The 24,880-nt window shown below is 50.7% G+C and overlaps 1 protein-coding gene across 2 annotated transcripts in view; it reads left to right on the top strand.

Moving 5' to 3' along the window:
• The window catches only part of Wnt7a (Wnt family member 7A), a 45,949-nt gene extending 23,039 nt beyond the window's left edge, over nucleotides 1-22,910 (top strand). The window contains 1 exon segment of one of the 2 annotated variants that reach the window (NM_001100473.1): nucleotides 20,587-22,910. In NM_001100473.1, coding sequence (NP_001093943.1) covers nucleotides 20,587-21,066 — 480 coding nt within the window. In that variant the 3' untranslated portion in view covers nucleotides 21,067-22,910. 2 annotated transcript variants of the gene reach the window in all.
• The last annotated feature ends 1,970 nt before the right edge of the window (nucleotides 22,911-24,880 follow it).

Genomic DNA, 24,880 nt, shown 5'->3' with positions numbered 1-24,880 from the left:
ACATCCCAGGTTGAACTACAGCACTGGTGTCACCCTCTTCCATTCCCATAAGCAATCTGCGTGTGACCGGCTTCTCCATCCACTCCCGCTGATAACACAGGTTCTTATTTCTACCGTTGTGATGAGAGTGTGCCCTATCTCACAGGGTTCTAACCACATCTCTAGAGGCTGATAAGGTGAGCCTCTCTCCTTGTGTGTCTCTGTGTGCCCTAGTGGGTAGAGTGGAATCATGTCTGTCCACCCTCTGGCTCACCTTTTAAACTGGTTACTTTTTTTTCTTTACTGTTGGGTTTGTACTTTTTTTTTTCCTTTTTCTTTTTTTTCGGAGCTGGGGACCGAACCCAGGGCCTTGCGCTTCCTAGGCAAGCGCTCTACCTGTACTTTTTTTTTTTTATTTGTCTATTCAGATGCTTTTGCCAGGTGTATGAGTTTCGGGTCTTTCTCCAGCCTACATTTTGTCTTTTGTCCTCATCAGGGCTTCACAGAACAAAGGTGGGCCTGTGGTTGCTGCTACTGTGGTCTCACTGTAGCTCAGCTGGCCTTGAACTTGTGGGAGAAAGTGCTGAGAACCCTTTGCTACCCTGTGTCCCTGAGTGCTTTCTTTCTAAAAGCTTTGCATTTAAATTCCTGGTGTGGTGTCATATGCCTGTAAGCCAGGTCTCTGAGAGCTGAGGCAGGGAGAGTATTGAGTTTGAGGTCACCCTGATGTATGCAGCAAAGCCCTGACTCGAAAAAAGAATTAAACCTTTAAGCCCATGGTATGTTTTATAACTAAAAAGGTTGTTTCAAGCCTACAAGTTGTTGTTTTAATAATTAATAAGTTTTAATCTATTTTAAAACAACTCATCTAAGGCTTCCACTTCAATCAAGCTTATGTCTGTGATTAAGCAGCTATAGGTCCATTAATGCTGTGAAAAATCACATCTGTGCACAGGCTCCATCACACTTGTCCAGAGGCCCTACCCATCACACCTGTGCACGAGACATTCCCACACCTGTGCTAGAACCTCCACCCCACACCTGTACCAGAGCCTCATTCCCACACCTGTGCTAGAGCCTCCACACTACACCTGTACCAGGGCCTCCATCCCCACACCTGTGCTAGAGCCTTCACCCACACCTGTACCAGGGCCTCCACCCCCACACCTGTACCAGAGCCTCATCCCCACACCTGTGCTAGAGCCTCCACACTACACCTGTACCAGGGCCTCCATCCCCACACCTGTGCTAGAGCCTTCACCGACACCTGTACCAGAGCCTCATCCCCACACCTGTGCTAGAGCCTCCACCCTACACCTGTACCAGGGCCTCCACCCCCACACCTGTACCAGGGCCTCCACCCCCACACCTGTGCTAGAGCCCCCACTCCCACACTTGTACCAGGGCCTCCATCCCCACACCTGTACCAGAGCTTCCACCTCCCACATCTATACCAGTACCTCCACCACCACACCTGTACTAGGGCCTCTATCCCCACACCTGTGCCAGAGCCTCCATCCCCACACCTGTGCTAGAGCCTCCACCCTACACCTGTACCAGAGCCTCTCCCACATCTATGGTAGAACTTCCATCAAATTCCCTAATGTCAGCAACTTGGAAGCCTCAGCCTCAGCTCTAACATCCCAACCAAAGCCTTCAGTCACCCCACTGAAGCTACAAGTCACTTCCTATCACAGCCCAATGACATAATTTTCTTCTCTACTTCCACAAGCTTGACCATTCTGAGTACTTCACATAGGCTAGATTGAAGTGCTTTCCTTCCATGTCTCTTTTGAACTGACTCATGTCTTATGGATTCTCATGCTGTAGATGTAACTTGTATGCCATCATCCATATTTCAAACTGATCCTCATGGTGGCTCAGTTTGGCTCCTCTTCCCAGCCCTAGTGCCCAGACAAGGAGTGCAGCCTCTGGGTTGGGCCAGGAGAAGGAACTAGGCCTATTCTGGTTTTAGAGACTCTTCTTCTGAGGGCCCATGGGGAGAAGCAGGGCAGCATTGGCCCCCAGGCCCAGCTTAGACCCCATCTGGTCTGTAGTAGAGCAAGCTGTGTGAGAGACTGGGAGGCTGTGATCATGATGAAGATGAGAGTTAGAAAGAGAACGAGGCTGCTGATACTGAGCGAGCTGAGGACAGGTCAGCAGGGGACTGGCCATCAGGGTGGAGGGCGCTCATGGTAGTGTTTTTCCCTTTATCCAATGACATAGCTGGGGCTCTGCCCAGCTGGCTCCTGTCACTGATGCCATGGTGATAACCATGACCAGCATCCAGGGAAAGACGGATAAGATAAAAAGGAGTGGTAAGCAGTGACAGGACAGGGCAGCTCTTCCTGGAGAGACTGGCAGTGCCTGTGGGTCCCCAGTCATCACATTGCTTTGGGCTGCCAAGACCACCTCCACTTAATCCCATGCAGACATGATAGCCCAGGCTTAGCCCAGAGAATGGCTGGACACCATGACCTGGAAGGAACTTGGGCCATTCATCCAGGAAGAAGTTGGCTTTAGTGAACTGTTGCTATCTCTCAGGCTCTCAGGTTCACTTAAGTGAAGTCACAAGGTCATGGTCAGCGGAGTTGAAACAGGTGGATACAAGGTTCTCTGTTGGGGGACACAGGCAAGCTTAATATGGCTCCAAAAGTACAATCCTGGTTTAATCCCCACAACTGCTAGCCTTCTGCCTTGTCACAGGTCTGCCTTACCCACTTTACGCATGGGAAAATGGAGGTGAAGAGGGGTAATATAGCCCAAGACTGCACAGCTTGCAGAACTCAAGCCGGACCCAGACTCATCAGTGTCTGGGGCTGTCCTCGCTCAATCCTGTCACACCATGAGTGATTCCACAATATTATCCAAAAGTTCTGGAACCTTCTGAAGTGTCTTAGAAGCCTTTCGATCCTCAGCCCCCAAGACCCCACTCTCTAATCACCTGGAGATTGAGGGTCATTCAGGTGCTGTGTCCTGTCTTGCTCTGTTCATGGGGCCCTGGATGTGGTCTGCTGCCTAAAAGAGGACACCTGGCGGGGGCAGAGGAAATAACTGTTTTAGGATGCATTGTCCCTTGAAGCAGTGTTCTGTTGCTTCACGGCTCAGGGTTTGTGCTGGACAGAGGGTAGGCTGGGAGCCATGAACCCTCACCTGCAGTGTCCTTCTTCTCCTAGGTAAGCATGAGTTTCAACTTAGCCTCTGCCAGAGCCCTGCCTGGCATACTCTTGATGTCGTGGGGTGGCACAATGCAGGGCTAGCGTGGGCTGCAGGGTTGGGAGTGCCGGTCTCGTTCCTGTCCACTGTGTGCGCTGTGGTGCACTCATCTGGACCTGGTCTTGCTGCTTTTGGCCAGGGTACCCTTAAGGCTCTCACTTCTAGTCTCTGCGCCGTCTCTTTCCATCCATCAACCTGGGGGCTCGTCTCATAGAGTGACACTAGCAAAATGATCAAATGGACTGAAAGTGTTTACAGTCAGACGGTTAAATAGTCTTCGTAAGTCACGTGTGACGGTTTGAACAGACTGCAATTAAGTATGTTGAAAATTCAGTTCTTTGGCCCAGGTTTCCAGTGTGTGGTGGCTGCATGTGGCTCATGGTTAGCATATGACTTCTCTGGTACAGGAGGTCACCTAGACAGCTGGTGGCCATGGGGCATTCAGGACTTATCATTATTAGAGAAACTTGGGAAGGCCTTGGTAGCAGGCCACCTTCCTGGCCTCCAGGACCAGCCATGTGATTTCCACCAGAAAGAATCCCCCATGTGGCTAGTCCTGGCAGGAGCTTACTGGAAAGTAACCAGGGGAGGGGAGGGGCAGCATGGTGAGGCTCAATTATGCCACAGTGAGACCAAGTCAAAATGTGCTCAATGGGTACACAATCGCTTTCTTTGTCCTCAGGAGGGGGACTCGAACTCAGGGTTTTATCAAATAAGAAAAGGGGACCATTCAGCAGAAGAGGATTTGAGAGAGCTAAGAGGCATAGCATGGTTGAGGGTGGGGTGGGGGGGTGGTACGTAGAACAGGCTGCTAGGAGCCCAGCTGCCACCTCTCCTGATCCTGGACACTTATGTCCTTTACAGTGTCATAGTATCACTGAAGAGGACTTTCTGCCTAGCTGAGGGAGGCTCACCTGAACCAAGAGAGATAGCTTAGGGAGTGTCTGCCATGCTGAGGGAAGGAAAGCTTCACCTGCTTCCCATGGGATGATATGTCACCTGCCTACTTCATGTGTAGGGAAGATCCAGGTAGCAGATGGAGGAGGGGGGCTACTCCTGCTACCAGAGCTTCCAGGGCAGTGTGGCCTGGGCATTAACTGAACAATGCCAACCTCAGCTGCTCACTGCATGGTACCATATGTCTCTCTCAAGACTGGAAATACCACATGTGTGCTTGTCCCAACCCACATGTACCTCACAGCTACTCTCTCATCGCCAAGAGAGGGCCTATTGTTATCCTGCCACAGGAGGAAACTGAAGTATTCAATGACTGAGTAGCAAGCTTGAGGTAGCCCGGTCACCAACTTTGGCGGCCACTTTCTGTCCATCTCCCATATACCTGTTTTTCAGCCCTCAACTGTGTATGCTTATATGGTGTTTAGGTAGGGTTGGTATGTTGCAGTTGCAATGACTAACAAGTTGCACACACCTTATTCCTGCAAGATTCCTTCACTGTTTACAACACCATTTCCTGGCCTAGCTTTACAGCTCCATGTGGGTGAACAGTGTCACTGGGCCCTGTTGTAAGCAGGCGCGGCCACTGAGGCTCTGGTGGGGCTCTGTGCCCACCAGAGGGTTGTGGCGCTGCAGGGAGCTGTTCTTCTCTGGGCAGGTGGGGTTGCTGGCCACACCCTGCTCTAATTCTCGAGAATTCCAGTTGGGCCTTTGTTCTGAGCTGGTGGTAGAAAATAGCCTGGGTGTGGGAAGAGCTTCCTCCCAGCCCTGATAATGCTGCTTGTTTGCTGTATGATCTTGACATACAGCCTATCTCTGAGGCTCACTGTCCTCCCCCCACACACCCCCAGGGGCAAAGGCACCAATAATAGACTTCTTAGACCCACAGTGCAAGCTCGATGCCTGCAAAGTCCTGGATGACCAGTTTTCCACTGTGTAATATCTGGATCTCTGAGCTGTTTAGGTGGGGGTGAAGATGAATCAGGGTCTTACTCTGTGGCCCTGGCTGATGTGGAACTCAGATCCAGCAGCCTCCATCTCCAAGTGTGGAATCACAGGCCTCATGCACTACTAGACTAGACTCTATGTTCTGCTCCTAAGGGTCTTGCGAGTTCTGAGATCCTCTTTCTTTGAAAGCCCTTGAGATTTGTAACTTCTGAACATCCAAGCTAGCGGATGACACTGTGGATTTCCTGGAATGGGTCTCTAGGTCAGTCAGTCATCTCAGAGCAGTATCTCAGTAGAGAGCCCCGCTCTTGTCCTCTCCTGATACCCCTGTTCACATACATCCTATGTTCCAGGACCTGCAAACTTGCCCACAAAGCCCCGTCTACACCCAGACCTTCTGTCTAGGACCCTCCCTGCTGCATCCAGCCTCTGCCTTCCTCCTGGCTACAGGCTGACTGAACATCCCATCTCGATTCATCTCCCTGCATCATCTTTAGGATGCATCCATGCTACCCTGGGACAGAGCCTTGGCCTTACCTCTGGCTATACACTTCCTCTCATGCCCACAGCAGGGACTTCATCTACTGCCTACTACAGCTACCCAGGATTCACCTGGCCAAATCCTGAGTTCAGATGTTCTGCAAGCAGAATCTGCCCTTGCCTGGTGTTCCAGCTCATTCACATTTTTTCCTGGCTGCAGTATGGCAGTCCCCGGCTTGGGGCTGTACTCTTTCCAAATGTGACTTGTATCCTCCCTCCTGTGTCTACAACTTCACACTGGTTCCCTTCTATCGTAGCGTAGATGGTGAAACCTTCAAAATAGCCATCAAGACTTGCCATGATCTCGGTCCTCCTCGGTTCCTACCCACCTCCCACTCCCCCTCTGCCAATTCCCTCCCTCCTCTGTTGCTCTCCCCTCTGCTCTCAAACATGCTGGGTATTGGGTATTTCTCCACCTCAGGCCTTTGAACTTGCCAGTTTCTCTGTTGCATCAGGGAGAGCCTGCTGCACCCCGCCCCCCAAACTCACCCCACACACCTCCTCAAGTCTCCACTCAGATATCACCTAAGGAGGGTTTTCCTGACCTCCCTGCTGGAAGCTGCTCCCATCTGCCTCCCTACTTCCTGCTCCCGCCCATGTTTTGTTTTCCCACATAGCGCTTTGACCACCTGACATAATATTGGGAATTTGCCAGAGATCCCAACATGACGGGGAAAAGTCAGAACACTTGCTGTGGAAGGCCTTTTGCAGGAGAGCTCGAGTGCAAAGCTTCCTTCCCAACACACTCAAGAGTCTGTGCCCTCCATACCTTGTCCTAGTGTGCCAGTGAGAAGGGTTTGTTACAGCACAGCACTCCTCTCAGGGTAGGCATTATCCCAAATTCTCTGTCCATGTTGTTTCACACAGTGCTCATAAGAACCCAGGAGGTGACCATTCTCACCGTCTTCTTTTATAAACACAGAAAGTGAGGTGCAGGTTTAGTGACTTGCTCAAGATCCCACGGCCAAGAAATCAAGAGCCTGTGCCTAGGAATCACACAGCCAGAGCCTATGTCCACTATACGCACTTCTTGCTGGACCTGCCCACTCCATTTACTAAATATGTGTCTACTTACGTTAAATATAAATTTTGGAGGTGAACATAAAAAATAGATGACTAAATGATGCTCTTCATCAAGGAGTTCACGGACCAGTAAGAAATACTGAACGAGTCAAGATAGAGACAGGAGAATGTTCCCATTCAGTAAACATGTGCTGACACCTGAACTGTGTCAGCTCTGGACTCCAGAGATGAAGCATGGCTGCCGGTTTTGAGGGCTGCTCACTGTGACAATATAGGGGGGAGGTGAGTTATTGCATAGAGAGCAACTGACAGCAAACACTAAATCTGACACAGGAACGTAGGGCGTTGTGGGAACCCGGAAGAGGAGGCCTCTGCTCGGAGATTGGTTGACATCAACTGAAGATGGCTGAGTGGTAGTGTAGCTGCCTAGGGGTGTAGGTAGATGGTTGTGCAGGTGACGGGAAGGATGGAGAGATAGGTATGTGGGTGGTGGAGGTGGGTGGATAGAAGAATGGTTGGATAGATAATGAGGGTGTGGATAGAAAGGTAGGTGAAGGGAGAGATATAGGGATATTTTACTATTCGATAGAATTTGGAAGGATGGATGGATATGTGGATGGATGGATGGATGGATGGATGGATGGATGGATGGATAAAAATGTGAATGAATGGGTGGGAAAGTTGGTGGATGGATGAATAAGTATGAGGATGAATGAACAGATGTGTAGGCATGCAGCATGTATATATAAATAATAAAACATGGGCAAATAAGATTTGAAAGGATGGCTGGATGCATGGATGGGTAGATGGATGGAGAGTCGTTTGGAAGGATGGTTAGTTGACTGAATGAATGAGTAAAAAGCTGAGCTCATTGCTAGGAAGTTGGACACTTTCCCAGTGAGATCACCCGACCAGCTGAAAAAAAGGGATGCAAATCCACACATTCATTCACGCAACAAATACCAGTAAGTACCTATTTGTGTGTCCGGTACTGTGTTAGGCTCTGGGATTAGGTGTAGCACTTGCCTTTATAGAGCTGGCATTCCAGGGGGAAGTCAGACAACAAATAGTCAGATGGAGAGAGACCCATTGTCAGAGAGAAATGAATGCTAGGACAGAAAAAGCAGAGAGAAAGAGAGAGAGAGAGAGAGAGAGAGAGAGAGAGAGAGAGAGAGAGAGAGAGAGAGAGAGAGAGAGAGGTTACAGATGCTGCCATTGGGGGTAGGTGGAAGAGACCTTTCTGAGAGGGTGAGGTGTGAGCAGGTGAGTCAGAGCATTCAACAGCCCAGAGGCAAGTATGGCCCCACCAAGGGAACAGTGAGGAAAGAGGTGACAAGGTCCCAGTAGGAGTGTTGGGAACAGGGGTGCACTGGGGGACGAGTGTGAGGGGTCTGCCTCTCATAGGCACACCTGGGGGATGAGTAGTGCCTCTTAGGCCTGAAGGCTTTCAGGGGCAGTTGTGTCTGGCAGTCCCGGAAGCCAGCAAAGACCACTGAATCTGGGCTGGTTTGCCTAGAGAGGCCCCCCTCGCTGCTCCCCTGGAAAGGTTCCCAGTTGGGAGGCCAGCAGCATTTTAATTACAGCTCCCAGTTCTCAATGGTTTGCAGCCCAACCGTGAAACAGGCCCTGGGCAACATGTGGCACTCTGGTGATTTATTCCCTCACCATGTCTATATTTAGTGGCCCTGGGTGCTGTTGGCCAAGTTTTCAGAGAACCAGAAAAAGTGGAACTGGGGGTGGGGGTTAAGTCTGGGGTTTTAAGTGCATCGATCCATTTTTCAGTTGTCCTCCAGGATAAGATTCCCCCGCCTACCCGAAGTTACTGGTATCCAGTGACATGGGGCACAACTGTCCAGTGCCTTGATTCTCTTCTCTCTGAGACTATGCATGCTTTCTGCCAAATGGTGGCCCTGGAGGCGACCACAGACCAAGTGTTTCTGTCTGAGGTTGTAATACCCCAGCCTCATCAACCCAAAGCCTAGGACCCTGCAGGACCTCTCAGACATCACTTGCCCATAAAACACCTGGGGGGTGGAAATGCCCTCTGACTCCATGACAGTTCTGGGCAGGGCCTCAGGCTCTATATCTCCAGCAGCCTCCCCAGGTCTCCTTCCTGCAGTTGAGTGCTATGGCTGGAATATGTGTCCCAAAATCTCAGGTGCTGGAAACTTAATCCCCAAACCAAATGGAGATCTGGAGGTATGGCCTTTGGAAGGTGATTAGGGATAGATAAAGTCTTGAGGACAGCCCTCAGGGTGACAACAGTGGCTTTATAAGAAGAGGAGACACCTGAGCTCCCCATACATCCTCTGCCATGTTGTGACAAGGCAAAAGGTCCTTCTAGATCTGAGTGCCATGCATCTAGGATTTCAGCCTTCAGAGCTAAGCTGGAAAATTCTATTTTCTTTAGAAGCTTCCTACTTTCTGATATTTTGTTATTGCCACGGAACACAGGCTGGAACAATGGCTTTGGGACTACACCTGGGTAGCAAGGATCTTGACCTCTGCTATCCAATAGAAATCTATTATAAGCCACATGGCCAACATGTTCTAGTGACCACATCAAAAGGCCTGCAGATATAGGTCAAGGATAGAGAACATTTGTCTAGCATGCGTAAAGTCCTGGCACTGAAGGAAAACAAAAAGATTCTCCTAAATGGAATAATGTATTTTATTTAATCTAATATATTATCACCATTCAACATCGAGGTCTTATGTGCTGGTTTTCCATAATGTAGTGTTTATGTTCATAGCATATTTCACTTCAGAACATCATATTGCTTCGAGGATGCCCACTCTACTCCTATAAACTCCGAATCTGACTTAGGACTGATGAGGCAGATGGAGCTTCACTCTCTGGGTCCCTGATGCCGCTGTAAAATTCTGCTGAGGACAATCCTGGAGAAGCAAGGAGGCCATACTAGGTCCCTACATCCTCTTCCTCGGCCCTGACAGGCCAGCAGGTCTGTTCACCACCTCATTTAGCTCACATAACCCAGAGACAGCTTCTCTTAGCAGTTTCTGATTTTGTGGTTAAAGAACCAGCCAGGTTCAGAGAGGCTAAGCTTCCTCAGAGTGACCCTGTCAGGAGGGGACAGACCTGGGACTTAAATCAAAAATGTTGAAAGCTCTTTCTCCTCTGCATTAAGAGTCTAAGACTTTTAGCATGACACCATTTCAAGGGAACTTGCAGGCCCATTCACTTCTGTAGATCTGTGGGGGTGACCTGGACCCTGAAGCCAGGGAGCCCCTGGAGTGGCAGAGAAGGTGCAGTAGCTTTGGCTGGCAGGGCTAGGACAGCCCAAGTCCTTGGGAGCCCTGGACCCTGGCTCCTGAAGCAGATCCTAAAGCTTAAAGCAACACCAAGAGTCCAGTGTCCCCTCAGCCATGCCCACCATCTGTGTCTGAGTTGGGGGAAGCTCATTGTATTCAACTAGAAACTTCCACGGGATCAAGACCAGGCACTCAATCAGAAGAGCCTGAGTTCCATCCAATAGAAATCTAATATAATCTCCAGCTAGTAAGGGGTATCCAGAAGAGATGCCCAGCCTGTATGTCCCAGCTACTGGAGGGTAGCCATTCCTAATTCATCTCCCAGGAGAAGATGTCTCATGGACAACCGAAGACTCTGCACAGGCAAACTAGCAAGTGCTCTAAAAACAACCTATGGCAGGGGCATGCAAGCTAGCATGGTGTGAGAGACCCTGACAGAGGACAGTGCTAAAAGCAGAGGACCCGGGGGAAAGCTGCCTCAGCAAGTCAGTGGCAGATGTAGGGGTCTTTGGTGGGAATAAACATGGCTTCCCAAGAATGCCTGATACCAAACTGTTTACTGAAGGTGTTTGGCAGAACTGAGAGGAAGCAGGCATCCTGGACACCAGAGAGTAGGATGAGGATGTTTTCTTAAGAGGTGGCCACTCTGCCTCTTATGACGGTCCCATATCCCTTCTGCAGGGAAGCCCAGCTATGCCCAGATGTGTATTGGCTTCTAGGAGGGGGTTTGGCCCAGTACACAACCTCCTAGCAAGACCATCCAAAGTACTATGAGGTCTCCACATTCTTCCTTTCCTATCCTGGCCATTGCTAAAGCACACCCAACTTCTCTCCTCTATCTCCCTGATCCTTTGGTCTTTGCAACCTCTGGGCTTCTGCCCAGTTATTTCTGCTACTAGTGATGCCTTGGCCTTGCTTCTTTGCAAGATTTAAAACTCAGAAATCCCTTTTTCCAGGAAGCCTCACAGGCACACCATTTGCTTGGTGCATACAGAATGCAAAGGCTTTTGTGCGGGGCCAGGTCTAAGGAAGAAAGATTCACTGGCTGGCTTGTCTCCCCCACTATACAGAGTCTCCCGAGAATAGAGACCTTGCTTTACCAGGCTCACATCACCAGCACCTGACACAGGACTTAGCAGAGAGAGGCTCTCAAATGGCGATGGAAGGGCAGACTAGGGCTCTCTCCTCTGCACATGTATTAAAAGCACCTGAAGAGCTTTGAATGCTCTCACACACCTTTCCAGAGCTGAGACCAAATCAGAACTTCTGAGAACCTGGGTCAGACTTCTGGAAATCCAGCCCCATTGACTCTGCAGGGCTGGAAAACCCAACCTGGAAGGAGAAGCAGGTGCCAGCCGTACGCCAGGCCAGAGCCATACTTTCACACCCATTGCTTCAGCAGCTATGCTCAGAGCTGCAGGCCCCACAGGGTTTCTGCAGCAGTTTTACCGAGCCATCCATGTGTCACACAATCACCCAATGTCAGTGGTTCCTAACAGGTTCATAGAGATACACACCCACCACCAAAACAAAGTTAAAATCTTCAGCACCCAAAAGAAACTTTCTGGTAACCACTAATAGTTGTGGACCAAAAGGCAAGCAAGCTAGCTGGTATCCTAGTAAAGAGGAGGTGTAAGCAGGGGGATCAGGGGTTCAAGGCTAGCCTGAGCTACGTGAGACCCTGTCTCAGAAAATCAAAAAGGCAACCATTGTCCTGTTCAACAATCCCTATTCCCTCCGGTTTCCTTATAACTATGGCTATATCTTCTGTTTCTGTGGATTTGTCTTTCTCGACGTTTCATGTAAATGGGTCATACTGTGTGTGGTTCTGTGACAGGCTTAGTTCATTACTAGCATGTGTGTAGGGCACATCCATGTTGTAGTATGCTGCTTAGACCTGGAGCATCCCCCAAAGCCCATGTGCTAACGGCTTAGTTGCCGGCTTATTGAGGGGACATTAGGTATCTGGGAATATGTCTTTGAAGGAGAGAGTGCGGCCTCTACCTATCCAGTCTGGTTGCCAGGTGAGCAGCTTTTCACTGAGCACTTCTACTATGATGTGCTGTGACATCATAACCCCAAAGCAGTAAGGCAGTGGGTCAAACAACATGGAAAGAGTAGGAAACCATGGATCAAAGTAAGCATCAATGACCTTAGGAATTCTGTCATGGTGACAGAAGTCTGAGTAGCAACACCTCTTCCCTTTCACAGGAGAAGACTATCCCATTATATGGAGAGTTGGTAGTGTCAAGGCCAAACAAAATGCAGAGATAAATCTCCAGTTCAGATCTCATTAGGGTAAATAAGCTAAGTTAGGAGTGGGATCTGGAGTACATAGGCACATGCCTTCGAGGCCTCTGATGTTAGAAAAAACAAAGGGAAATTGGGAACTTTAGGAGAGAAGTCTACATGGCTTGTTTTGAGGACACTGGGTGCCTGCGGGAGCGCTGGCTGTCATGTGGTAGCATTGCCTGCGCAAAGCTAGTCTTTAAGTCACTGGTTATTCTGGTTGGCTGCTTCGTGAAGATAGCCCAGGACTGATGAGCGCTGGTGGAGTACCCCAGTTTTCATGGCCCTTGACCGTGTGTTAGTGGAATATGACAGCTTAGATGCGTTCATTTGCAAGAACTTACCAAAACCGATTTGCCCAGTGAGAGCCTTGGGAGTTGTTCCATTTGAACTACCATGGCTGTTGCTGCAAAGGGCATGTGTAGACTTGGGCTTCTTGGTCTTACCTCATTGCTGTCAGTGTGCCTAGGCACTGCCACCTTAGAGCTGCTTCCAAAAGTGTGTAAGTGTAGGGCCAAAAGAAGAAGAAGAACTGACAGACCTCAGGCCTCAGAGAAGGCTGCATAGGTCAGCCATATCCTAGATCTCTAAGGGCTGTCAGAGCATCAGGTTGGTGGGTGCTGGCAACACTAACTATCTTACTTTTTTGCCATGGTCCCCACCCCCTAATTGAAGGGTTGAGGAGAAATCCATTGTTCTACCCACAATCCCTTTGTGATAGTAAGGACTTCTGAGAGCTCAACCCCAGCACTATTAACAGCCGGAGTGAGGTGAGCCATGACCTAATCCTGTTACCACCTCATTCTTCTAGGTTGGTGTGTGTGTATGTATGCATGTGTGTGGCGTGTGCGTGTGTGCATGTGTGCGTGGCATATGTATGTGTGTGTGTGTGTGTGTGCACATGCGTGAGAGAGAGGGGGGGGTGATGAGAGAACAAGTGTGATTTACTACTAGAGATTGAACCTAGAACTTCATGCATGCGGGTCAAGTGCTCTGCCACTGAGAGACAGCCCCAGAAGTGGATTATTCCACTCTTACAAATACCCTCCAGATTGGTTATAACTAGAAGAGGGGAGTCTGCTGCTAGAAGCTGGCCTCTGCCTATCACCAGTGTGGCAGCTGATCTGCGACTACTTCCCAATCCACAGTGTAAGCTTCTCACTGCACATCTGGCCACACACCTCCAATCCTGGCCGAAGAAATAACTCATCACGTAGTGCAAAGATGAAGGAGAGTGAATGAAAGAGGAGATGAGGCAAGAGTCCACTCACGGGTGCCTCAGAGATGGCTGGAAGCACATGTTTGTTGACTTCACATCCTTCTATTACAGGCAGGACCACCCAACTGTCCCACTAAAAGCCACATTCCATAGTCTCCACTCAGCTTGGACCATGGGACAGGCCTGAAGCCACCCCGGTCTGTTTATCATCTCAGAAGAGATGGCAGGCGGAAGTCTGTACCATGAGCAGCTACTGTCCCCAGGGCTTAGCCACTTCCCTTTGGAAATGGCTCCAAGTGTCCATGAAAGCCCTAAGAAAGGATTTTACTGAGAGAACCTGAGACCTGGCCAAGGACCACTGCCAGGCAGGAGCCTATCTGCTGTCACCTGGGCTCACACCATGTTCCAAGGGTGTGCACATGTGCATGTATGTAGGGGAAGATGAACGTGTGTGTGTGTGTGTGTGTATGTATGTGTGTATGTATGTATGTATGTATGTATGTGTGTGTATGTATGTGTGTATATGTGTGTATGTGTGTGTGCATGTGTGTGTGTGTGTGTGTGTGTGTGTGTGTGTGTGTGTGTGTATAATTATATGAGTGTAAAATAGCATTCGTTGCTTCTCGCTCTTTAACCACAGCAGACCTGTGCCGGGCATGCAGGTATATCAGAGGAGTGTGAACCCAAGACTGGGGACATTTATGAAGTGTAAATTCCTCTAAGACCTCAGAGTTAGAGGATAGGTTCTAGACTCAAGGACAGCAGGGAGTCACTGTGCCCAAGGCTCTGTGACCTGATAGACAATGATTTCTAGAGGCCTCTAGAGACCTTTTCACTGGAAAGCCTCTCTGGCTGGGCCCCAAACCCCTTTCTGGTCATGTCTTCTGTGCTCAGGTCTGTGGCCCTTGTGCTGCAGTGGCCCCAGTCTGTGGAATGCAGCTGTGCCTGCACCCACCTGAGCCAGGCAGGGACACTGGCTTGAAGTGAGTGCACTCAGTGTGGTTTAAAGAATTCGACCAAAGAGAAAATACCCCAACTATTTACAGAAAAAGCTGTTTCCCTCCTTCATCTGAGTTGCCCAGAGGAATACAGCTGCAGTTAAGTGCAAGGCAGCTTTTGGCTCATGATGGATGGGCCCAAGGACAAGGGGAGGGGAGCAGAAGGGGAGGAGTGAGATGAAGAGGAGCTGTGAAGGATGGGGATCATGAGGAAGAGGAAGAGGAAGGAGCAGCAGGGGGAGGGGCAGCAGGGGGAGGAGCAGCAGGAGGAGGAGCAGAGGGAGAGGAGCAGCAGGAGGAAGAGCAGCAGGGGGAGGGGCAGCAGGGGGAGGAGCAGCAGGAGGAAGAGCAGAGGGGGAGGAGCAGCAGGAGGAAGAGCAGCAGGGGAGGGGCAGCAGGGGGAGGAGCAGTAGGGGGAGGGGCAGCAGGGGGAGGGGCAGCAGGGGGAGGAGCAGCAGGAGGAAGAGCAGCAGGGGGAGGAGCAGCAGGGGGAGGAGCAGAGGGGGAGGAGCAGCAGGAGGAAGAGCAGCAGGGGGAGGGGCAGCAGCAGCAGGAGGAGTGATGGAGAACAGCAAGTGTTCCCTGCCTCAGGATGTTTTGTTACAGCATGCTAGCATAAAGAATCTAATCACCTGGATCCCCGCCCACTACCTGAGGTACAAATGGCCCAGGACTGATGCCTCAGAGGGGACCAGGGAAGGAAACAGCAATGTCAGCTTACTTGGATTCTCAGCCTTCAGCCCCCAGGGTCCTGACCTCCTCATGCCCTTTGAACTTACAGTTTAGGATAGTGGTGGTGGCCGTTGTGTTGGTGTGTGTGTCTGTGTGTATCTGTGTGTGTGTGTCTGTGTGTGTGTCTGTGTGTGTGTGGTGTGTTGTATATATGTATGATTGATGTATACAAGTGTGTGTACAGGTGCACGTGTGCCATGGAGCACTTGTGTGAAGGTCAGAAGGTCTTCCACTGTCTTTGAGACAGGGTCTCTTTGCTCTTCCTGGTGACATACACCAGGCTAGTGGCCTGCTAGCTTCTGGGGAGTCTCCTGCTAAAGGCACATACACACTCAGACGCACATGTGATTTTGCCCAGTGGGTTCTAGGGCTCCAAACTTGTCCTCGCCTCCTACAGCATGGGCTTTACCTACTGGCATCTCACCTGCCCCAAGTCCTGTTTAATATGCAAATCAGTTCTCTGCAACCCATATCATGTTGCTTGTGCTCTCAGACCTATCAAACAGAGACTGTTTTACACACACACACACACACACACACACACACACACACAATCACATAATCGCGCACACACACACCCCTCTGGCACAGACAGAAGGATTTTTGTAGCAGTCAGGCTACTTCACAGTGTATTAACACAACTCAAACTGGCTCAAGGACAGAGAACTCACTGGTTCTTGGCACGGAAGGGTTCTATGGCAATGAATCCCAGCACAGGCTGATCCTGGGCACAAACACTATTCCCAGGATCCAGGAACACACATCCTCACTTCTGATCTCACTTTCTCAGCCAGGGTCGGACTCAGTTTTCCAAGCTGACAAGTTCTCTGTCCATAGCTGTGGGCTTCACTTTCCCTTTTGTTCCCCTCTGGTGAGAAATGACCAATATATCTTCAGTTCATACCTAAGACCCAAGACTTACTCTGGTTGGCTGTGATGGGCTCAAGTCACCAGGTGCTCCTTACCAGTGACAGGTGTGAACTGGGAGCAGTGACAGGTGTGAACTAGGGTGAGGGTGACTTTGGGAACTAGGAAGGATGACCGGAGTGGGAACGGAGAGAATAACTGCTGGGAAGTGGCAAGGTGACTGGTGGGGACTGAAGAAATGGCTGTTGGCATCTGGAATCAGTAACCAGTGGGGTGACTTCCATTTTGGTGACTGTGTGAAGCCGCACTGAGGAGCCAGTGTCAACCATATCAGCCTTGCTAGAAACGAACAAAAGTGTCCTGACAGGGTGAGCCAGACCTGTGCAGGAGATGAATAGACCCAGGATCCTGGAGGGGGGTACATTCCTAGACTGAGGCACATTCCTGAGGAGGGCTCAGCAGAGGTGATCCATCCCAGGGATCAGGAAGTCCTAATCACATTGAGAAGCTCAGATAGCTTCAGTATGGCTCCAGGCTGGGGGTCATGGACAGGGACAGTGGTGTTCAGCACAGGGAAACAACATAGACTGAGATAGCCTTCTGGATGCTGCAGAGTGTGACCCACACTTTAGTGACGGGTGCCCTGTGGGAGTGGGAGTCAGAGGTCATGTCCAAACTCTCTCCTCTCTAAACCACTTCTGTCTTCCAGAATCCTCTATGTCACTGCCACTGTGAGGGTTTGGGGGCAGGCCCAGCAGTCAGACTCTGATGGTATCTACTTGGCATTATGTATGAGTCAAAGAATTTTCTGGAACCAAATTTCTCCCCAGACCTTCCCAGACCTGAGCACCCCACCCTGAGGAGTTCTGGGCTCTGGGCAGCACCTGGTACATTGTCTGCGCTTCCTGGAGGACTTGTCAGAAAGAGATTGATGTCTCTCCCTCCGGCGGTGCGGAAAATCCTTGCTGCTGCTTTAGACAGATTTGGGGCACTGCTGGGAGACACAGAAGGATCTCAGCTGCAGCCCCACCCACTGGGTGCAGGAAGCCCCTCCAAAGAGCTAGTTGCTAGTTGTACACACTCCGAGACAGGGAGCTCAGTCTTTCTCAAGAGCCTCCTCCCAGCAGGAGCGAGCTTGGTAGAGAAGGCTAGCTGCTCATGAAGACTTCTCCTACTAGGGTCCAAGTTCTGTCCTTTAGCCACATGGTCCTTCCTGTTTACCCTGTCCCAGACAAGAATACAGAGCCCGTGGGGGCAGTGCTCAAGGGCCTTACACATTGCTTTCTCCATGCTGGGCTGTGCAGGCCCCCTCTTCTAGTTGTGTTAAGCCCAAGTCTCATTTCTTTTGAACAGATAGGACCTTGCTATGTAGCAATTCCTCTAACCCAGCTTCCCAACCGCTGGTGTTACAGGTGAGTGCTATGAGGCTTGGCTGCTCTTCTTCTGCTCTAGAAATCACAAAGGATGGCTATTCTCTCTGTGTGTGCATTAGGCGTCTTTCATCGTGACCTCAGACCATTGGCTTTTTAGCAATTTCTTAGCAAATCCTGGGTTTGTGGCCATCAAAGCACTCAGTCTTTCTCAGTCTCCCTTTCTGTGGTTGTGCGACCAATTTTTTTTTAAAAAAAAGGATTTATTTTATTTATTATATGTAAGTACACTGTAGCTGTCTTCAGACACACCAGAAGAGGGCATCAGATCTCATTACAGATGGCTGCGAGCCACCATGTGGTTGCTGGGATTTGAACTCAGGACCTCTGGAAGAACAGTCAGTGCTCTTAACCAGTGAGCCATCTCCCCAGCCCATGACCGATTTTAATACAAAAATTCTTGAGTGTTTGCCTCTCTTCTGGCTGTACTTACTAATGTGCTAGTCTGCGGAAGGAACAGCATTCTTCCTGGGGCTCCACATGACCCCCATTAGGCATGCCAGGTGATGGAAGTCAGGGTCCAGTTGCACCACAAGACCCCCTTACTCCGCAGAGGCCCTGAGTCTTGGCCACTGGCTCAGTCTGGAAGTGTTCCCTATGATTTGCACATATACTCTTCCTCAAGCCCGACTTCCAACCTCCTGCCTCAGGGCACAGATTCCCCACCGGCTGGTCCCCAGGGCTGGGTCACTTGTGATCACTATGAATGTTGCCACTTCCTTCCTCCCATGGCTGCTGCCTGTGTTAAAGCTACGTCATCTCTGCTCTGGTCACCGAGGAGAGTATTCCTCTAGGCTCCTCTCCTGCCAGTCCACCTGCAGCCTAATCTCTACTTTATCCAGAATGAACTCCGGCTGCCTGCGATGTACCCAGAGTCAACCCTGCTGGCTCCTCAGCTCTGTCACCCAAAACTCTGCCCTCCATCCACAGGGCTTCCTTCCTGCTCCTTCCAGGGGCTGCATTCCACCCACACAGGCACAGGCAAGCTGCTCTAGTCAGTCCTCCTATTCCCTGACTCCTGCCTTCCTGGAGTCCACCCACCCCAACCCTTCTCCCAGCGTCCCTTGCTACTCCTGCAGCACACAGTGCCACCAGCTTCTGTGAGTTCCATGGTTACTTTGGGTCTGGACCCATAAATGCAGAGACGGAAGAGGGTGCATCTCAGAGCAGGCAGGATCAGTGTCTGGGGGTCAGAAGGCCTCCAGGAGGACACGCCCCATCCTGGTCCCTGGTCATAGCACAGGTAATACAGCGGTGCAGAGCACGTGTTCTTTGCAAAACGAACAAGTGAATGGAGGAATGCGCCTGGGGCCAAACAGCCCTCCATTCTCCTTGCAAACGGAAGTGAGCACTTTTGCTACACTAGGCCAGTTGTTACAGATCGATGACTGTCCCAGTTGGGGAATTCTGGGAAAGGAGGTCAAGTTAGATTCAGATCTGAGCTCTGTAGGAGACAGGTGGAGTCTAAGCCTTGAGCTTTTTGGAGTGGGTGCTACTCACCCGTGTCACTCCCTCAGTTGGAGTAGCCAGGCACAAGTCCCCCTGGATCTAAGTGCCCTGAGACAGACCACTAGAGCAGAGCTTCTCTGTGTCCCAAAGAGCTCTGCCTTACTGGAAAACACCAATATATGGATGGCTCAAAACTTCCCAGGAGATAGATGGAGTTTGGGACTGACAGGAGGAAGGATCCTACCTTGATAATCAGGGGAAGCTTCCTGGAGGAGGCAGCATTTTTCTGGCACATGAGCTGTATCAGAACGGAACTATTCAAACAGGTTTCTTAATCCATGGGATGAAATCAGTGTGCCTAAAAGGTGACCCACTTCCTGGGACTGGAGGCCCGAAGGAATCCAGACAGGATGTCCGGCAGGAGCTGGAGCTGACAGCAGAACCACAACCTCCCATGGGGTCCAGAGGGAATCTGGCAGGGACAGTGACTCCTCAGCATCCTCCAGGGGCCAGTCCGCTGAGACTGGACCCAGACGTGTATTCATTTCCTCCTGGGTTTCCTTTAGGCCTCGTGAAGTGTTGCTGTAAGTGGCAGACCCTAAAATGCCCATCCAGCTGTCCTTTAACCTGGGTCCCAGAGGCGTGATGTTAGCAGTAGTTCTGGTGAACTCCCTTTGGGTGTGTTCCAAGCACCTGCTGAGGAGTAGCCTTCGGAAGGTGCTGGAGACTGGCCACCACAGGGGCTTCGAAGCCTCAACTTGTCTGACCTGAAGCATGGAAGAGGGCTAGGATTCCTGACAGCTAAGAAATCAGGATCTGGCCTGGCCTCAAGGTGGGATTAAAGATGTTTCTTCTGCTACTTTCGGTGCCTCGGGGAGGCTGCTGGCTGCCCGATGGGTGACCGGTCCTGGCCAGGGCAGTTGTGACTGTGCTGAATACAGTGAGATCTCTGAGACTTTCATTCAGAGTGCAGAGTTAGCAGAGTTAGGCTGGATGTCACCTGATGAAGGGCCCATCTAAGGTCACCACGGCTCCAAGCCAACAGTGGCTGCAGAGGAAGAGAAGAGGCCTAGAGGGAGAGGCCTAGAGAGAGAGGCAGTTTGCATGAGGTAGAGTGGCTATGATGGTTCCCTGGAGCTTTGGAACCTAGTCCAGCTCAGGGACCCACTGCCACAGATCAGTGTCTGAGCTACAGTTGCTATGGCTACAGAGTAGACTGCTCTGCTAACTTTGGGCCAGCTTCTACACCAGCCGAGCTGAACTGGAACTTTGGTCCTCACCCAGTGTTGACAGATGCCACAAGTTTGGCAAGGAATTTGAAAAGCCCATCTTCTAAGCTCAACCCTCCTGTGTTGTAAGCATGGTTCAAAACCAATCCTGGACCCACTCAGACCAAAGAGAACGAGCATGCATTTGGACTGAGCTGGGCTGGTCTCAGCAAACTTGGAGAGCAGAGCAGAAAGCAATTGAGAGTAAACAGTCCACTTGTTAAGGAGGGCACTGCATGAAGGCTGTGGAGACAGAGCAGCTAGAGTCAGCCCCATGTTGCCTGGACCAAAGAGGAGAATGGAAGCCGTAGCTGGCTAACAGGGCCTAGAGGATAGGGCTGGGCCTGCGTGGCCATGAGCCACGGCGACAGTTCCTATGCTTTCCCCTGTCTTCCCTGCAGATCCTGGAGGAGAACATGAAACTGGAGTGTAAGTGCCATGGCGTGTCAGGATCCTGTACCACTAAGACGTGCTGGACCACACTGCCACAATTCCGAGAGCTAGGCTACGTGCTCAAGGACAAATACAACGAGGCCGTCCATGTGGAACCTGTCCGTGCCAGTCGGAACAAGCGGCCCACCTTTCTGAAGATCAAGAAGCCCCTGTCCTACCGTAAGCCCATGGACACTGATCTGGTGTACATCGAGAAGTCACCCAATTACTGTGAAGAGGACCCAGTGACAGGCAGCGTGGGCACACAGGGCCGTGCCTGCAATAAGACAGCCCCTCAGGCTAGTGGCTGTGACCTCATGTGCTGCGGCCGTGGCTACAACACACACCAGTATGCCCGGGTGTGGCAGTGCAACTGCAAATTCCACTGGTGCTGCTACGTCAAGTGTAACACATGCAGCGAGCGCACAGAGATGTATACGTGCAAGTGAATGAGGTCACAGGTCAGATCACAGGCAGGATACCGTCTCCCTGAAGGCCACTGCCAGGAGACCCACAGGGAACCACAGAAGCACTGTCCTCCCTGCAGGCCCCTGCCTGGATACTCACAGGGAACCACAGAAGCACTGTCCTTGTCTTTTCTGCTGAGGGGGAAGGGTATTCTGGGTTTCCCACAGACTCCTGTGGGAAGCATCTCTCAGAGGCCCACCCGTTCTACTCCACACAGATGCTGCTCAGCCACCTTCCCCCAGACACCGCCCGAGTCCCTCCATGGCTGGAACAAAGTTTTCTACAGCAGGAGCTCTGGAGCCTCGGGCCTCGTCATAGCAATATTTAACAGTTTATTCTGATAAGAAATAATATTAATTTATTTAATTAAAGAGAATTCTTCCACCTCGTCGGGATCCGTTTTCTGCAATCAAAGTGGACTGCTTGAGGTCCTGGTGGGATGACTTGCTAGGACTGGGAGCTGAGAACAGCTGTACATAATTATTCTTCATGCAGATGGTTCTTCTAGTTGATTTTGCCTTCCGCAGTGCTGGGTGTTAAGTACAAAGAGAAGACGGTCTTTATACACATATAGATATATATGCATACACATTTGTATTTTTTTTGTTTTTGTTTTTGCTGTTTGCTGCTACCTATCCAGAATCTAAGCTGGTCCAGATCTGGAATTGTTTCTCTCCAGGACATGCCCCTATCCTTTTGCCCTCCAGTTCAAACCTCGCCATTAGAAAAGTTCCATTGGGCATGGTGTGAATCACAAATTCCCAGCAATTCCCATCCCGGAAAGTGAACCACTGGATAAGAGGCTTTCTAAGAGACTATTTTTCTATGAATATTTTATTTATATGGAGTCTGCCTGTGTTGCCCCATGGCCCATGCCTCTTCTTAACACTGGTACTCACTCAGGGGCAGGAGGACAAGGCCAGGTGTGTGCGCAGGTCCCCTGGAGTCTGGAGTTCCATTTGCCAAGGGGCCACAGCAGTTACCAGATGCCTGGGCTGGGGTATCGTCTGTGTTAAATGAGAGGGAATCTTCCCCTGGCTTTAGCCTGCTGAGCTCAGGTCTTGGAATGGGGTCACTGGATGGTTATCTTGGGAGGTGACCTCAGGACGAGCTACAGTGGCGGATCAGTCAGTGTCTTGCACGTTTTGAACAGGCAGAGGCCAGCTCCGGGATGCCAATGTCCCATCAGGACAGCCCAGGCACTGCCTATAGGTGAGCTGTAGTCCTAAGAGAAGGGGTCAGAAAGGAGGGGGCAGGAGGAAGCCAAGGATTGTTGGCCAACCTCAGTGAAAGCATGGGCGTGATCCCTCTGCAGCAGAGACCCTGCTCCACCTGCACCTCTCAACCAGGAAACCCCTTCAGGAGGCTGCGAATATTTTTATGTGTGTCCACATGCATTTCTACCCATGTGCATGTAAGCACACGCACACACTCCTGTGCCAGCACTTTGAGGCACCTCCAGAGTGCTCACATGTGCATGTGCTTGCGTGTAACTCTCTGCACTTGGGAGATCAGATCATGCGTGTGGAGCTGTGTGCCTGAGCATTTGTGGTCCCAGGGGGTCTTTCCAGGTATCTGCATTTGTGGGTGGGGTGCAAGGTAGACAGCAGGGAACTAATTTGATTGCGTTGAGCCGCAAAGAGACTGCAACTTCTGAACTCTGTCTCCACAGCTGCTGGAGAAACTCAGATGCCTGTGACACCACAACCCTGAGCCTCGTGGCCTGCATGCTGGGAGCCCCTCAGTGCCTAGGTCATGTCCAGTCTCCCACCTGGGTCACAGCAGGACAAATAAACATGACTGTATGGCTGATTCCTTCCCTTGAGTGTATTTTTAACTTCTTGTCTTGTGTAGGTGTGTGGATGTATGGGCATGGAGTTGGTAAGATGCGTGGATAAACAGAAACATGGATGCACAGATGGATGGGGTGTGGGTGGGCAGATGGATGGACAGACGGACAGATGGCAGATAGTAAGTGAGCTTTGGCAAGTGGATGAGTAGATGTGTACATGGATGTGTAGGAGGATAAGGAAGAAGGATGAGTGCCTAGATAAATGTGTGAATGGATACATATGTATTTGGTAAGGAGAACACTTTCCAGCGTTTCTCAAATCCCCGTGTCACATCCTCACTCCGCACATCTGTAGAATCTCCATAGAGCATAGGCTTTTCCAGATATCAGTCTTTTCTGTTTCTGTCCTCACCTGTACCTGGAAATGGGGTGGGGGTGGGAGCTCCAACTAGCCTCACCAGGGACTAATTAATTAATAATAGCAACATAAACACAACTCAGACGATACCCCTGTTTCAGCGTCCAAGTGAGCAGAGGCCCTGCGTGAGGGCAGCTGGCCCTGTCAGAACAACACAGGGCTTGGCTGCTGGCCTATCGACTGATCCCATAATGCACTGCAGGTGTCCAGCCTCGGGGCCTGTCCTCTCTTTGAATGCCCAGTGTGACTGTGCTCTGAGCCTCAGTTTCTCCATCCGTAAAATCCAGAAACTCACACCTTCCCCTCAGACTACTGAAGGATCCTCTCAGGAATGGGCACATGGCATTCAGAGTGGCAAGACAGCACATGATGTCTAGAGCATGCTTCTGTCAGTCACAATCGGGATGTCCACTGAGGGCTTTATGGCAAAAGGAGTCTTCTAGCCCAGATTTACAGGATACACTTTTGGCTCTGTGCTGGCAAAACTACCTCTTGTCCCATCTTTTGTACCCCACAGTGGTTTTCCAGCAAAACTAATGCTTAAAAGGCTGGAATCTTAAGTCACTCCATCAAAACATCAGCCAGATGGCAGAGGACAGTGGGAATGCATCAGGTAAGCAGCCCCACACAGGTCGTTTCTGCCACATGACAAGGTGGCCTTGTGAGGCCAAATCCACAGCCCTGGCCCCCAAGCAAAGCTGGCCCCCAGGTCTGGGTTTCTAAATACAACCTCCCATTCGAGGTGCCCTTGCTTGCACCATGCTCAGTGTGAAGCAAGATAGGACTGTGGGTGAAACTGAAGCCAAGAGAGGAGTAGGGAACCCCTTAACAGGTCAAGAGGGTCCTGGGCAAAGCTTTCCCCCCGGGGGGGGGGTAGAGTCTCCTCTGTACACTTACAAGCAGGTCTGAACTGTAACCCGAGCACCCAGGAAGCCTCTTTGCCCCACTTGACAGGTGATAGCATCTTATAGATGAGAAGTCTCACGTCAGGAAGGGAGAATAGAGGCTGCAGTCTACATGACCTCACATCAGCACCCCCCCAGCCCTCTGCTACTTCCAATGGGGGCTTGAGGGAGATGAAGACAAAGAACCACGCAGGCTTTTGAGACCCACATAGGCTGTTCATGCTAGCTCCTCCTCTCCATTTGAACACATCCCCCAGGAAAGGAACTCCGTCACGGCCTCCCAAGGCATGACATGGGTCCTCTGACTCGACTCTCTGCCTGTCTTTGTTTCTTTTCCTGCTGCTTGGATAGGTGACCATGGGAAAAGCAACTTGTGAGAGAAAGGATTTATTTTAGCACACATTCGATGTATAGTCCATGTGGCAGGGAACCCAAGACAGCAGGAGCTTGAAGCAACTGGTCACATTAGGTCCTCAGTGGGAAGACGAGAGCAGTGGTCACATGCTTACCAATACTCACAGTGCTTGTTCTACATACACGGCCTAGGTCCTGCTACACTTGAGGTGGCTTCTCCCACATCAGTTACGTAATCAAGACAACTCCCTACATGCATGCACAGATACCTGTCGTCCAGGTGATTCTGTATGAGTTGGTCATTTATACGAGCCATCAGACCACCT

Source organism: Rattus norvegicus, chromosome 4 (genome assembly GCF_021556685.1).
Source record: "Rattus norvegicus strain SHRSP/BbbUtx chromosome 4, alternate assembly SHRSP_T2T, whole genome shotgun sequence".
Taxonomy (NCBI): Eukaryota; Metazoa; Chordata; class Mammalia; order Rodentia; family Muridae; genus Rattus; species Rattus norvegicus.
Note: the sequence above shows the minus strand (reverse complement) of the source record. Positions and strands in the feature narration are given on the sequence as shown.